Source organism: Chanodichthys erythropterus, chromosome 4, assembly GCF_024489055.1.
Source record: "Chanodichthys erythropterus isolate Z2021 chromosome 4, ASM2448905v1, whole genome shotgun sequence".
NCBI lineage: Eukaryota > Metazoa > Chordata > Actinopteri > Cypriniformes > Xenocyprididae > Chanodichthys > Chanodichthys erythropterus.
Genome location: NC_090224.1, coordinates 2,584,193 through 2,598,898, shown reverse-complemented (window position 1 = coordinate 2,598,898; position 14,706 = coordinate 2,584,193). Strand labels below are relative to the sequence as shown.

The 14,706-nt window shown below is 38.6% G+C and overlaps 1 protein-coding gene across 4 annotated transcripts in view; it reads right to left on the bottom strand.

The window, feature by feature from the left end:
* The window catches only part of jag2b (jagged canonical Notch ligand 2b), a 52,727-nt gene that overhangs the window by 12,226 nt on the left and 25,795 nt on the right, over window positions 1-14,706 (bottom strand). For 2 of the 4 annotated variants that reach the window (XM_067383621.1, XM_067383624.1), the window contains 10 exons: window positions 13,048-13,178; window positions 12,357-12,476; window positions 11,215-11,328; window positions 6,950-7,063; window positions 5,153-5,266; window positions 4,772-4,818; window positions 4,499-4,675; window positions 1,176-1,338; window positions 867-1,031; window positions 17-130 (listed from right to left, as the gene is read on the bottom strand). In XM_067383621.1, coding sequence (XP_067239722.1) covers window positions 17-130; window positions 867-1,031; window positions 1,176-1,338; window positions 4,499-4,675; window positions 4,772-4,818; window positions 5,153-5,266; window positions 6,950-7,063; window positions 11,215-11,328; window positions 12,357-12,476; window positions 13,048-13,178 — 1,259 coding nt within the window. The remainder of the gene's footprint in view (window positions 1-16; window positions 131-866; window positions 1,032-1,175; window positions 1,339-4,498; window positions 4,676-4,771; window positions 4,819-5,152; window positions 5,267-6,949; window positions 7,064-11,214; window positions 11,329-12,356; window positions 12,477-13,047; window positions 13,179-14,706) is intronic. The other 2 variants (XM_067383622.1, XM_067383623.1) reach the window with 2 other exon arrangements.

The following is a 14,706-nucleotide window of genomic DNA, read 5'->3' as shown; positions in this document are numbered from 1 at the left end:
GAAGAAAGATACTCACTGAGGTTACAGAGATCACCTTCCCAGCCATCCGGACAGAAACACTGGAAAGAGCTGATCCCATCGATACAGGTGCCTCCGTTTCGACACGGGTTGCTCACACAGTCATTTATATCTGGGTTGTCGATATATAACATTTTTGTGAACATCAAGATTTTAGGATAAAATGGTATTCAAAAGACTACACTAAACATCAGGAGTTCAAAATGTAATTTAATCATGGAAATAAAGCATTTTAGGGTTTAAATAAAATGAAATGAAACCTTAAAATAAACCAAAAATTATTCTGTACCCAATTTAGTTCCTTTAGGCCCTATTTTTGTGTGATTGTCAGGTTTTACACAAACTTGTGGACTTCATGGAGTTTAAGAGCTGCTGTCATTACAACAACATTCTCAAATGAATGTACATTTTCATTCAAATATGCTGATAATATAATTTGTAATTAACATAAAAGTTTTACATAAATTAGTATTTTCACAAGTGATCTTTTGAATCTCACTGTAAGTATCTCCATTTCTTTTTAAGCATTTTTTAAAATAATATTTTATAATATATTTTAAAACATTATGTTTAATTGGCCCAAAAGTACCTATGACATTGACAAATGACTTATAATTTTATTAAATTATTTATTTGATAATTTATTCTTAAATTTTTGGGAAAGTTTGGCTTAGAATAGTAGCATGTCACATCACATGACACTGCTGAGACTGCTTAACTGTCATGCCAATTACCCATCTACTATGTAAAGCTAAACCAAACTGATAAGAAGTGAACAAAAAAGGAGGAATGGGAGTCACAGGAACAATTAAAAAGTGGAAAACTATGAAACTGTATGGATGACTCACTCTCGTGGCAGTAGGCTCCTGTAAAGCCAAGCTCACAGGTGCAGGTGAAGTTGCCGCCCGGCAGGCTGACACAGCGGCCACGAGGACCACACACATTAGAGTTGATGTGTCTCACACCCCCATCCGAGCTGTTACTCGCCACAGCTATCGTACAGCTGTCAATCACTGAGAATGAAAAAACATAAGTGGGAATAAGATCAAATGGTGAACTATTGTGCACTATTTTTCAATTGATGATCAATGTACACATGCAGATTGACATCTTTGGTTGTTGCATCTTGGTCAGCAGGAGAACAGGAAGGGCAGTACCTTGGCAAGGGGTTGTCCTGCAGTGGTCCTTGCGGTTTTCACAAGTCTTGCCCTCAAAGTCTTCAGGACAGGCACAGTAGAAGTCACCCGGCAGGCTGTAGCACGAAGCCTTATTCTCACAGGGGTTCGGCTCACAGAGGTTTAGGTGAGGCAGACTCTCCAGCTTCAAACGAGACAGAGAGATTGAGTTAGTTTGTAAGTCCAGTCCTCTTAAACTAGATAAACAGTCAGGTAAGCTCCCATAAGCCTACAGCTAAAGGAGACAGCACCATTACAATCACACAAGAGACCAATCAAAACAAACTGTGCAGCTAAATTTAGACATCCTTCCGCTCTTACCGAGCATATTCAACTGGGACGAGGAACACTTTTGCACATCTAGTTCTCCGTCTACCTCGACTTGGCCTTGTTCTGGTAAATATTCTTAGAAGTTAATCTTCCACACAGAAACTCATAATGCTTAATATATTCTATTGATATGTTAACATTTAATATAAACTGCACATTATTTAATATATTTACAAAAACATTTTTGTAATACATGTAATACAACATTTTGTAATATATGGTCCGCATTTCCAAATATGCCATGTAATTAATATGAGCTTAATTATAAAATTATTAAAACTATTATTTTTATGAATAATAAAACAATTATTATGACTACACACACCTATATTAATTGTTTTATTACTTGTGGTAATAATTATTGATTTAATAATTTATAATTAAGCTCATGAGTCAAAATGTGGCTTTAGAAATTTGCTTTTTTGACCCCAAGGCTATCACAGGGTTACAAGCAATCCATCATTTTGCAATTGAGTTTGTCAATCTGTCTGAGGTAGACTATTTGTTAACTATTTGACTATTTGTTATTTGTTAACTACAGGCTAGGATGACATGCAGACGGATGTCTTTGCCCATTGCTCTCGCCATGAGTGCCACATTTTTAGGATGCTGTGTCGAATTTGCTATGGGTCAAGGGGCATGAATAAATGCATTGATTTTTTTTTTATTTAAATTGTTCAATTTACAGTAATAATATAATATAAACTCAACTATAAACTGTTCCTATATGACCCCCTTAATGTCCTCAGTTCCCATTTTTTCTCAAAAAAGCCTTTTCTAGGGAGATTCCTCTGGGGAATTCAAACAACCTCTCTTAAGTACACATCATGCCATCTGCCATGTAAGGTGTTAGTTCAGACTATAACGCTGTTCTCCCAAGCTCTGAGTCTGCTGAATTTATTTTAGTAGGGATATACATTGTATATAATGGAAGTTGAAGGTCTGCACAGAGCACTTTTTCACAGGCAGTGATATAAGAGGAGTGTCTGCAAACCAGACTGTATCCAACAGAGCTACATAAAACTGCTAGAGCAGACAGATGTAAGAGATAATCATCCATCTGTACTGGATCCCAGGAACAACCCTGTTGGACACGTTTCAAACAGTGGTATGTTGGCGGGCAAAAATCGGTTGACGTAATTTTTTTTAAAAAGTATTAATCTGTAGGCATATATTAGAAGCAAACAGGTCTCTATATTTTGGATAGTAGTTTGTGTATTTCATCTAAAATATAGAGTAAATCTCAGATTTATTGTAATGATTTTTTCAGTTCAATTACACAGATCTGATTCCATATCAAAACATGTCTGATCAAGGACCAAGGCTTTATATGTAGCTTCATGTGCACCTGCACTGTAAACAGCCCTACCAGATCAAAACCTTCCCTAGTATAGGCTCGCTTCTCAGACTGCAGACGGTATGGTCTAATGTGAGCGCATGGCACGCTAGGCATGAATATAACGTAAAAATCAAGGCCTTCTCTTTCCCGGGCTGATTGTGGGCAGACGGCCAGGAGGCCAAGAGAAGAGTTGCCTCATTCACTACAACTTATTTTTAGTCTGCATGGTAAGATGAGACTGGCTCAGGACCAGCTTCCAGCACCTCTATGGAAGTCCATCTTTAGCCTGCCACTAGACTAACACTGGCTCCAAAACAGAGCTCTCCACCACCAACAGTGATAATGGCCACATGAAGGCAAGAAAAAATACTCCCGCCCTCCTCCCAAACCCTGCTCTAGTTACCCTGGCGCACCTGTGGCCAAATAGCAGGCTTGATCTGCCTTACACCAAGGCTTTAAACTCACACACGCATTGGGGGGGGGGCCGACCAATTTAGCCGTGCCGAACGAGATTGTGAGCAAAGTATGAATGGAGAAGTGACACCATCTGCATTACTAAATGTCAACAATTAAGCAAGACCAAGCCCCACAATTTCCATTTATTGATCATTGAAAGAGATATGATGTAGATCTCTTAAACCTAACCTAAACCTGACTAAAATCACTAATTTCCTATCAGCTGTTCTACTCTAAATAAATAAATAAATAAAGTTTGGAAACACCCCTAGCAAAGTGTGGTTTTGAATAATATCGGCATAAATCCTTATAATTTTTTGGTACAAATTCATTAAAGTAACTTGACATTATCATTGAAGACCAGCAATAATAATTTTCCTTTTGATTACATAATAATGGCAATATATACATGTCAGAGTCAGACATGCCCCTTTGCCAGCTGTGATGCCTGGTTACTGGTTTAAACTTGGCCCAGGTTTGTAAAAGATTTTTGGGTCGGCACACCTTAATAGCTTCAACAATTGATTGCCAATTAAGTTTAGAACACAATGAACCAATTAGAACCCAGTTTAGGTCAGATAGCTGCTAATGGTGGATATTTTGATAAATTGAAAATGTAAGTTTTTTTCTATGTATAAACTGCTTATGTAATAAAATATGTTTTCGTTGTTTGTGTTATCCCTTATCAGTGCAAAATTATCACAAATTAAAAAGGATTCATGCCAATATTGTCCAAAACCCCGCTTTTCTAGGGCGTTTCCAAACTTTTGGAGGGCAGTATATTATATATCACTTATATACACTATATACACTATATATAGCACTATATACTATATACACTATATATAGCACTATATATACACACAGCGCTCTTTATGTTGTTAGGACTTTTTTCTCAAATATGGCCAGAAAATATGCATTTACGTGATTCATGTAATTCCTAACCGAGTGTGATGAGACACTTTTACATTTTCGACACATTAGGAATACAAATGAAAGTAGCCTACATGTGTGCATATTTTAATTCAAATTAATGCAAATATTATTTTCAAATAGTTCAACTAGAATTAGACCTAGAATTTCCTGCACTGTTCTGTTTATTTATGCTTTATAAAAAAACTGGTCCCCCCAATGTTCAAGACATGGTTGCGGCCTTGCTATAAACGGTAAAGATTCTTACCTCACACAGCGGCCCTGCATAGTTTGGCGGGCATTCACAAACAAAGCCGTCCAGAACGACATGGCAGCGGCCACCGTTTTGACACGGACCGCTGGCACATTTGTTCCTTGAGACTTCACAGTGCAAGCCCACAAAGCCTGAAGGGCACTGACAGTGGTAACCTCCATGAACCAGCTCCTGCACAGACACAAATAAAAGGACACTTAATAACAAACACAATTAACTGAGAGGCTAAAATAAACCAAGAATTGTTTTGAATCTTAAAGGTTATACCTTGCAAGTTGCTCCATTCTGGCACTGTCCATGGCAGCCATTGAGATCTGCAGTCAGGGGCAAAGTAAATCAAGCAATTAATCAATGGCTAAGTGGAGGAAATCAGGACAGTATTTAGGAATGGCTGAAGATGTGCAATTAACTCAAATTAGATGAGCTCTGTAAGTGCGCTGAATATGGAAATGTTAGTTCGATCACCACAAACGTGACGTACAGACAATGACCCAGCATGCAACAGCAGGTGAAGCCTAAGACAAAATATACAGTGTGCAGAACCCCACAGAGTATCAAGTGTCCGAAGAGGAAACCCTGGCCGCCACTATAGAGTAAGTGCTCAAAGAAGGGGGAAAGGAGAGGAGAGGAGCATTAGGAGATACTGACTGATGTCACAGTTCTGTCCGGCCCATCCTTGAAAGCAGTCACAGTGATATCCACCAATCATGTTTTTGCAAGAGTGAGCATTTACACAAGGCTTCCCCATACATTCATTTGCATCTGCAAAATTAAGGGACAGAAAGAGTTGGGAAATTTTGAAGACAATTGGTAGATTGAGAAATTGGGAAGAGAGATGGGAAGTGTAGAGTAGTAAGAGAGAGGCAGAGAAATCTGAGATCTTGTTGTGTAACCCCACCACCATTAAGCCCATTGGCTTGAAACTCTAACAGTAACAACGATGCCAGTCTGCTTGACTTCCTGATCAATGACCATTACACAGCAAAAAATAAATAAAAAAAATACTACAGTAATCAGTATATGTAGCTTGTGTTCTAATAAAAAGATCTAAACATCCTTAAAACAAGACAATTTTACTCAAAAAGCACAAATAAACATTATGATTCACTTTCAAAAGATATATCATAATTATAGCATTTAATACAATATTATATAATTATATACTCAGTTGTATTATTTCACATTTACTTTTATTGTACATTTACTGTGAAATATTACAATTTATATTTTTATATTTAATTGTAATATTGAAACGTAATTTATTCCTGTGATGGCAAAGCTGAATTTTCAGCATCATTACTCTTCAGTGTCACATGATCCTTCAGAAATTATTCTAATATGCTAATTTAGTGCTCAAGAAACATTTCTTATTATCAATGTTGAAAACAATTGATACAGAAACCATGATACATTTTTTCATGATTCTTTGACATATACAAAGTTCAAAAGCACAGCAATTATCTGAAATAATTTGTAACATTATAAATGTCTTAACTATAATTTTTGATCAATTCAATACATCCTTGCTGAATAAAATGAATCATTTTTGACTGACCTCAAACTTTTGAAAGATAGCAGAATATTTTCTGAAAACATTTTCTAAGCACTATCAACAATTTACTATTTGTCTTTTAAAAAAATGTTCGCATTGTGAACTAAGGGTCCACTCGTAATCACCCCTCCTTTTGCTCGTCTCTCCCCAATTAGCCTACAGCAGGTGACCAGACGGTTCAGGGGGCTATGACTCTTTTGACTTTGCCATGAAAAAAATAGCGCTTATTAGGTGTTTAAATATTCATCAGGGGCCCCTAGTGAGGTGCGCTCCGCTCCCCTGCGCACCTGTCCTCTGAGAAACACGACTCCCCACCGTGCTCAGGGCAGGCTCTTGTGAGCGAAACCCAAGCTGGAGGCTAAGGTTCGAAGCGTAAGACGAGCAGACCGACTCCTGTTCCCACCCCACGCTTGTTTACAGGTCACAATCCACTTCCTTTCACATTCATCACTTCCCCTGACAAGGGCTGCACACTATTGTGAGCAGAAGGATGATGGAAAATCCTGTGGCGCCTACGATGCCGGAGACGGGCCATCTGATCTAGCCTTAGATCCAGGTCTAAGGCTGGCCCTCCTTGTAACATATGCATATATGGCTGTCATACAGGCAACAAGGATCAGGTTGCCGCTATTACCAGTTCATCATGCAGATTAATCAAATCACTTCTCTTGCTTTGTCTAAAAATCATGCTGGTTTGTCACAAAGTGCATGCAATTTAGATCTAACACACCATATTCAACCATTTGGATGCAAAATATATAATATTTTTCAACAAATGACAAAGCACAAATAATGGCATGGTCCAAAGAACAGTGTATATATTTAAAAACTGAAACGTGCCTGAATGCTGTAGTTCAAAACACGCTTGCAATAAAGGGGGATCTCAATCTTACCGATTTGACAGGTCTTCCCAACCCACTGAGGAGGGCAGACACACTCAAAGCCATTTTCCAGGTCGATACATGTTCCGCCTTGTGCACATGGGCCGGAGGCACATTCATCCATGTCTGCAACATCAACACAAAATCATGTTATGTTCCGAAGATATCAAAAATACACAACTGAAACTGTGCTGTATCTTGTGAGACCATCCTGATATATTTTTGGATATTCATCACATAATATTATAGGATGTTTTCAGTTTTATGCATATAAACATTCAAACCGGGCAATTTTAAAACCAGCAAGGTTGTGTGGGTTATTCAATGCCCACTACACACACACATTCTACAGAAAGGATCGGTCCTGCTGTGTCAATCTATCTTTATTAAATTCCAACAGCAAGCTGAAAACTATAGCATGCACTCCAAAGTGAATATTATGTGAAAAATTTTGATGATGTGTCACGTTACTTGGTGTAACTGTAGGTTCCAATTTGGTGCAATAATAAAGAATTCAAATGATATACAGTCACATGAGTGCAAGTGTATTTTACAATAGCTTCACACAGTCATATTTTTCAAATATTATTGTTTTTTTTAAACTTATGTTAATGTACATAATGTAAGGCTGTGTTTACACTAATACTAGACATGTAATTATTTTGTTATTATTAATGTTATCTTCTGATTTGCATATAATATATGCAATAATATAATATAATATAATATGCCACAGTATAATATAACTGAAACGTGTATATAATATAATATGCTATAATATAATATGCTATAATATGCTATAATTAGTGGTGGGCATAGATTAATTTTTTTAATCTAGATTAATCTCACTGTAATCTTGGAATTAATCTAGATTAAAATGGCTCATTTGAATTCTGCCGAAAACATTCAGAATATGTGTGCTACCCAAATAATGACTAAAAGTAATCCGCCATTTTGGCCGGCAAAGCAGTCAGGAGTTAGAAAATTAACCTCGGTGGAGTTAAACTTGAAAAATTGTGTATATTGACATCTTTCCACATTTGAAACAACATTGATTCTCATGTTCATTGATGTTTATTTGATGCTATAAATGGACTCATAGTAAGAGATGATCGGTTTACAAGCCTCTTGAGCTGAGCCGCTACAGCAATCTATCACGACACATTAAAGAGCAACAAAATGGTTTTTATATTGTTTGAATGTCTTAACAAAAAAACTATACAGTTTTAAAGCTGGGACTTTGTTAAATATTATAAGTAACCTGCTCTGTCTTGTCTGTCGACGTGTTGTCAGTATCGTCTTTGCTCCGCAATGTATTTATCACTGTGTGTGGTGTGACAGCGCCACGGCTTGTCAGACAAAGCAACAGTAACTAAGGGGGGGCGGGTCTTTGCGAAGGGTCATTTCGGCTAGTTATACATCCTCGCTAAAATATCAAGGTGAAAGTCATCATAGCTTGCGTAGTATAGACCCAGCTATTCCCAACTTTGAGAATAGATTAACGACGATATTTTTTTTTTTAATCGCCCGATAAGAGTCTCACGTTAATGCAGCATGTTAACGCTGATAACGGCCCACCACTAGCTATAATATAATATAATATAATATAATATAATATAATATAATATAATATAATATAATATAATATAATATAATATAATATAATATAATATAATATAATATAATATAATTAATATAATATAATATAATATAATATAATATAATATAATATAATATAATATAATATAATATAATATAATATAATATAATATAATATAATATAATATAATATAATATAATATAATATAATATAATATAATATAATGGGAAGAAAACAAATATGTAGTGGTGGCAGGGTGAAGCTTGTTTTCTACCCATCAAAATAAAATAAAATAAAATACTATTCTAGTAAACATATAACATAACATATAACATAACATATAACATAACATATAACATATAACATATAACATAATGATGGTAGAGTTGGAGAAAAGGTGGGAGAGAGTAGGGCAGGACGATTAATTGAGAAGTAATTGAAACCGAAATTCAGAACCTCTAACCCAACCTCTAATTTTCCCATGTCGGTTTATTTCGTTTTTTTAATCCTGTTAATACTTCCCCCTTAAAGGTGCTCTAAGTGATCCTGGTGGAGTAACTTCCTGTTGATGTTCGAAGTGTTGTCAAACAAAACAGAGGCTAGCTAGACCCTCCCTCCTCCTCCTCCTCCCCCTCCGTGCTTCATGAAACACTACTGCCTTTAACGCGCATTTAAAATCATTCTTGTCGGTTATTGGCTGGAGCATGTTTATTATTTTTCATGGTCCAGGCTGCACCAGTTTGTTTTTATTGCCATTTTTGGAGCTTGTGGGGACTAGAGACCACGTTTTTTTACAGTGTGTTCAGGGGACAGGCAGCTAGCAGATAGTGAGGAGATGTTTGCTGTATATGACAAAAAATGTTTTGGCCTAAAAAGGCGTGACATCACTTAGAGCACCTTTAAAAACGTACTACCACGTGTATAGCCACGTGACTCTGCCCTGTCCAGTCAGTGGCATAAATGCAACATGGAGGTAAACGCCGGTTCAACACATAGTGATGGAGTGCGAGCGGTGAGCCTTGTGTCTTCACTAAACTTTGTCAGTTATATGTCTATTAAGGTTTGCCAGTTTGGACATTAAAGTGAATTTAGACGATCGGATGTGTATTATTATATCGAGCTACCGTGCTTGCGCAGCTGCATTGTGGCACGAACACTCATACAAACACTAGCTGTGCAAAACGTGAAGATCACATGCACCGTGAGGAATGCAGAAACTAGTTGTCAGCGCTGTCCTGTGATTTATCACTAAAGTAGCTTAGAAACTTATTATAGCATATATTTTTCTACTTTTGAAGTAACTATTTACAACCCACAGCTTCACAATTAATAGAGACGGTATGACTAATTCACACATGCAAATACTCTCATTACGTACTGGTACTGTGCTAATTTATCTTTATCTGATTTACAACGAACAGAAATCTGTAAGAAATGTTACAAACCATAGGTAAAATCACTGCAGAATCAGATAGTGAGCTGTTTTGTCAGATCACTCTTTCAATAGGAAAAAAATATCCCACCTTTAATAGTCAATCATATTTACAGTACAAACCTTGTCAGTGAACTATGAGGGCAAAACAAACAAACAAACAAAATAATCGTTCATTAATCGTAATCGAGGTAAAATGTTCAATTAATTGAGGTAAAATGTTCAATTAATTGAGGTTTTGATTTTAGGCCATAATCGTCCAGCCCTAGGAGAGAGTGTCAGTGCGTTCATCAGAGAGAGCTTTTCTTTATGCAAGACAGTAAAGCGATTACAGCTTGATATAATCCAGGTCGCCAGATTAGCTGCTATTAGAGCACAAATCATTACAGTTTTAATACGGGCACAAAGGCACAAAGAACTGAGCAGCAGCCATTTGAAATTTGGAAGAAAATGGGAGGAAACAAAAACAAGAGAAATTCCTCCCTCCTTTCTTCTCCCTTTAGCCTTATACATATATTGTGGTGAATGGGGTGGAGCGGGGTGTGTAAAAGGGTCAGACAGGCAAGTGAAGAGGGAAAAGGTGGGGGAAAAACCTTTATGGGTAAAATGGTGGGGGGGGCGAATGTCCAAATTCCAGCAGGGGACCCTGCTGTTGCTATGACAATGGAAACACAGCCCCATATGTGCGGTGGAGGAGACCGAGGAGGTAGGACGTGGAGGGAGTGATGAAGAGTGTGAGAAATACCAAAAATTAAAACACTGGGCATCCTAGAAGTGATAAACAAATTTGCAACTGATCAAATTTGAGCTCTGTGGCGCTAAAAGAGGGATGCTTTGTGGAGCTGGAGGGGTGGAGAAGGAAGGGAAGACCATGACACACTGCGTTCCCAATTTGTGAAGCCAAATGCTGGTTCAAAGTGAAGACAGATTATGCAAATCCCCCCTGTCTCAGTGATGGGTATCACCAGGCTCTAATCCGGGACCCGTAAGAGCTCAAGCTCCGCTCGCCATGCTAAGGGACCCCGCTGTGCTGCCAAGATCCAGGACCGGCTTCACCCTGCCATATACCTGACACATCCCAGCATGACAAACAGCCAAGCGGCACTCTGGCCACAGCATCTGGACACATGTCGGGGAGGGGGCGGGTGTCTGTGCTCTAGTCTAGGTCTATAACTAGGTCTCCAGACAGAACAGATCAAGCCATGGAGAAAGTCAGAGAGGAAGGTGCAAGAAAGATTTACGTACCTTTAGCACAAGTGGGTCCCTCCCAGCCTGGTGGACACTGGCATTCAAATCCGGTCGGGACTTCATGACATGTGCCTCCGTTCGCACAGGGGTTGGATACACAAGCATGCTCGGCTGCAAAAACGCAATGGTTTATGTCATAAATCTAGACAGACATCATAAGTATAGACACCAAATTCCCCATCTATCTATCCATTCTTCCATCCATTTATCCATCCATCCATTTATATATTTATCTATTCATCCATTTATCCATCCAACCTTCCTTCCATCCTTCTATCATCCATTTATCATCCATTTATCCATCCATCCCTTTATCTACCAATCCATTTATCCATCCATCCATCTATTCATCCATCCACCCATCCATTCCTTTATCTACCCATCCATTCATCCATCCAATCAATTCATCTATCCCTTCTTTCATCCATCCATCAATCCATCCATATATTTATCTATTCATCCATTTATCCATCCATCCAACCTTCCTTCCATCCTTCTATCATCCATTTATCCATCCAACCCTTTATCTACCAATCCATTTATCCATCCATCCATCCATCTATTCATCCATCCATCCACCCATTCCTTTATCTACCCATCCATTCATCCATGCAATCAATTCATCTATCCCTTTTCATCAATCCATCCATCCATTTATTTATCTATTTGTCCATCTATCGATCATCCATCCTTCCATCCATTTATTCATCCATCCATCTACCATCCACCCCTTTATCGACCAATCCATTTATCATTTATCCATCCAATCAATTTATCTTTCCCTTCTTTTATCCATCCCATCACACCTTTTTACCCTCCCAACCATCCATTCCTCCCTTCTTTTACCATCCATCCATCCATATATTTATCTATTTACCCATCTATCCATCCATTTATCCATCCATCCGTCTACCATCCACCCCTTTATCGACCAATCCATTTATCATTTATCCATCCAATCAATTTATCTATCCCTTCTTTTATCCATACAGTACATCCCTTCTTTTATCCACATCTATCCATACAGTACATCCCTTTTATCCATCCATCCATCCATTCGTCCGCATAACATCATGCAATAAAATCTTCCATGTAGCACTTTCATTTATCAAATACCCCATCCATCTGTAGAGACTTACCAATTTCACAGTTCTTGCCAGAGTACCCTTCAGGACAGGCACAGTTATATTCATCTGGTTCAGAGTTCATGCAGGTCCCGCCATTGACGCAGGGATGGTGTGTGCCGCAGTAGTTCAGATCTTTAAGGACATGAAAACAATGAACTAGGGTACTTCTTCAGGCTATGGGGGAAGAAATACTAACAATGTATTCAGATTTTTTAAGCCTGGTAATGCTGTTTGAATGACTACAGTTGGCAAACTATTGCTGGACTCCCAGCAGACCTTCTAAGGCAAGGCTGTGCACATAAAAGCCAGTAAATAAATAAAGAGAACTGTAGGCACATCTCGGCTGCTTCTCATTCCTAACCACCTTCCAGGACGCACACTACCCAACAGATCAGATATCCGAGCGCCACTCCAGTCACAACCACAATATCCAGAGTGTGTGTTTGTGCGTGTGTTGTCACATGATGCACAGCCTGTGCTGACATCGCAGCCAACAAACCAGCTCGGTGTAAGATGCTGTAGTTCTATTTAACACCATGATATGAATTTGCTGCCCTGGCACCTCCGTGGCTGGATACTCGTGGGCTTAAACTCATTCTCATCTACTGCTGACCATTTTATGGGTCAATTCCAGGTTGACCTCAATTTCTCAAAACTAACTAGGTCAAATCATCAGCGTGTGTGATGCACTTAGGACCCTTACCTTTGTCGCACAGGAGGCCACCCCAGTTCTTTTCGCAAGTGCACTGCCATGGCATAACACAGGTCCCATGCAAGCAGCCAGGGTAAGGCAGACACTCGTCACAGAACTGACCCTGCCAGCCGTAGTTGCACCTGAAAACCACATATACATGTTAACACTTAAAATGCCACTGAGGTTAAAACATCTTAATGACAGACAGGAACAAACATACAGCTGCACATCACTGCGCTGACACCTAATCTTAGGACAAGGCGACATTCCGGGTGACAAAGGTTATGAACACTTTCACAACTGCGCAGAGACGCACACTCCCCACCTCGGGCGGTTTGGTCGCAGCCGGGGGCACATAGGGAAATGCTGCAGAGGGGTTAACTAATCATTGGTTTACAGCAACACTCCGCTATTCCAAGGACTGTGGTGCGCTCTCTTCATGCCCCACCACACCCCTCACCCAGCTGTCTTGTCATTTCTGAGCAGGCTATTTTAAGACAGCTCTCCTGCAGAAGAGGTACGGCCTAACTCCAGCTGCCGAGTGGAGAGACACTGTCTGCATATCTCAACCCCAGAGCTAACGCTTACTAGCCTTACAAATAAGTACTGTGGTGATACCATGGTACAGTGATGGGTTCAGATTGAAATACCACAGTTAATTCATAAATGTACTATTTTTCATCATTAATTAAAGTTTACAAAATGAACCTTACTTTTTTTTTTTTTGCTCTGTTAAAGGTGCCCTAGAATTAAATTGAATTTACCTCAGCATAGTTAAATAAGAGTTCAGTACATGGAAAGACATACAGTGAGTCTCAAACTCCATTGTTTCCTCTTCTTATGTAAATCTCATTTGTTTAAAAGACCTCTGAAGAACAGGCGAATCTCAACATAACACCGGTTGTTACGTAACAGTTGGGATCATTAATATGTACGCCCCCAATATTTGCACATGCCAGCTCATGTTCAAGGCATTACACAAGAGCAGCCAGTATTAACGTCTGGATCTGTGCACAGCTGAATCATCAGACTAGGTAAGCAAGCAAGAATAATAGCGAAAAATGGCAGATGGAGCAATAATAACGGACATGATCCATGATATCATGATATTTTTAGTGATATTTGTAAATTGTCTTTCTAAATGTTTCATTAGCATGTTACTAATGTACTGTTAAATGTGGTTAAAGTTACCATTGTTTCTTACTGTATTCACGGAGACAAGACTGTCGTTATTTTCATTTTTTAAACACTTGCAGTCTGTGTAATTCATAAACACAACTTCATTCTTTATAAATCTCTCCAACAGTGTGTAATGTTAGCTTTAGCCACAGAGCACAGCCTCAAATTCATTCAGAATCAAATGTAAACATCCAAATAAATACCATACTTACGCGATTAGACATGCTGCATGACAAACACTTTGTAAAGATCCATTTTGAGGGTTATATAAGCTGTGTGAACTTTGTTTATGCTGTTTAAGGCAAGCGCGAGCTCCGGGGGCGGAGAGCACGAGAATTTAAAGGGGCCGCAGCCTGAATCAACGCATATTTAATGATGCCCTAAAATAGGCAGTTAAAAACATGAACTAAAAAAAATCTATGGGGTATTTTGAGCTGAAACTTCACAGACACATTCAGGGGACACCTTAGACTTATATTACATCTTTTG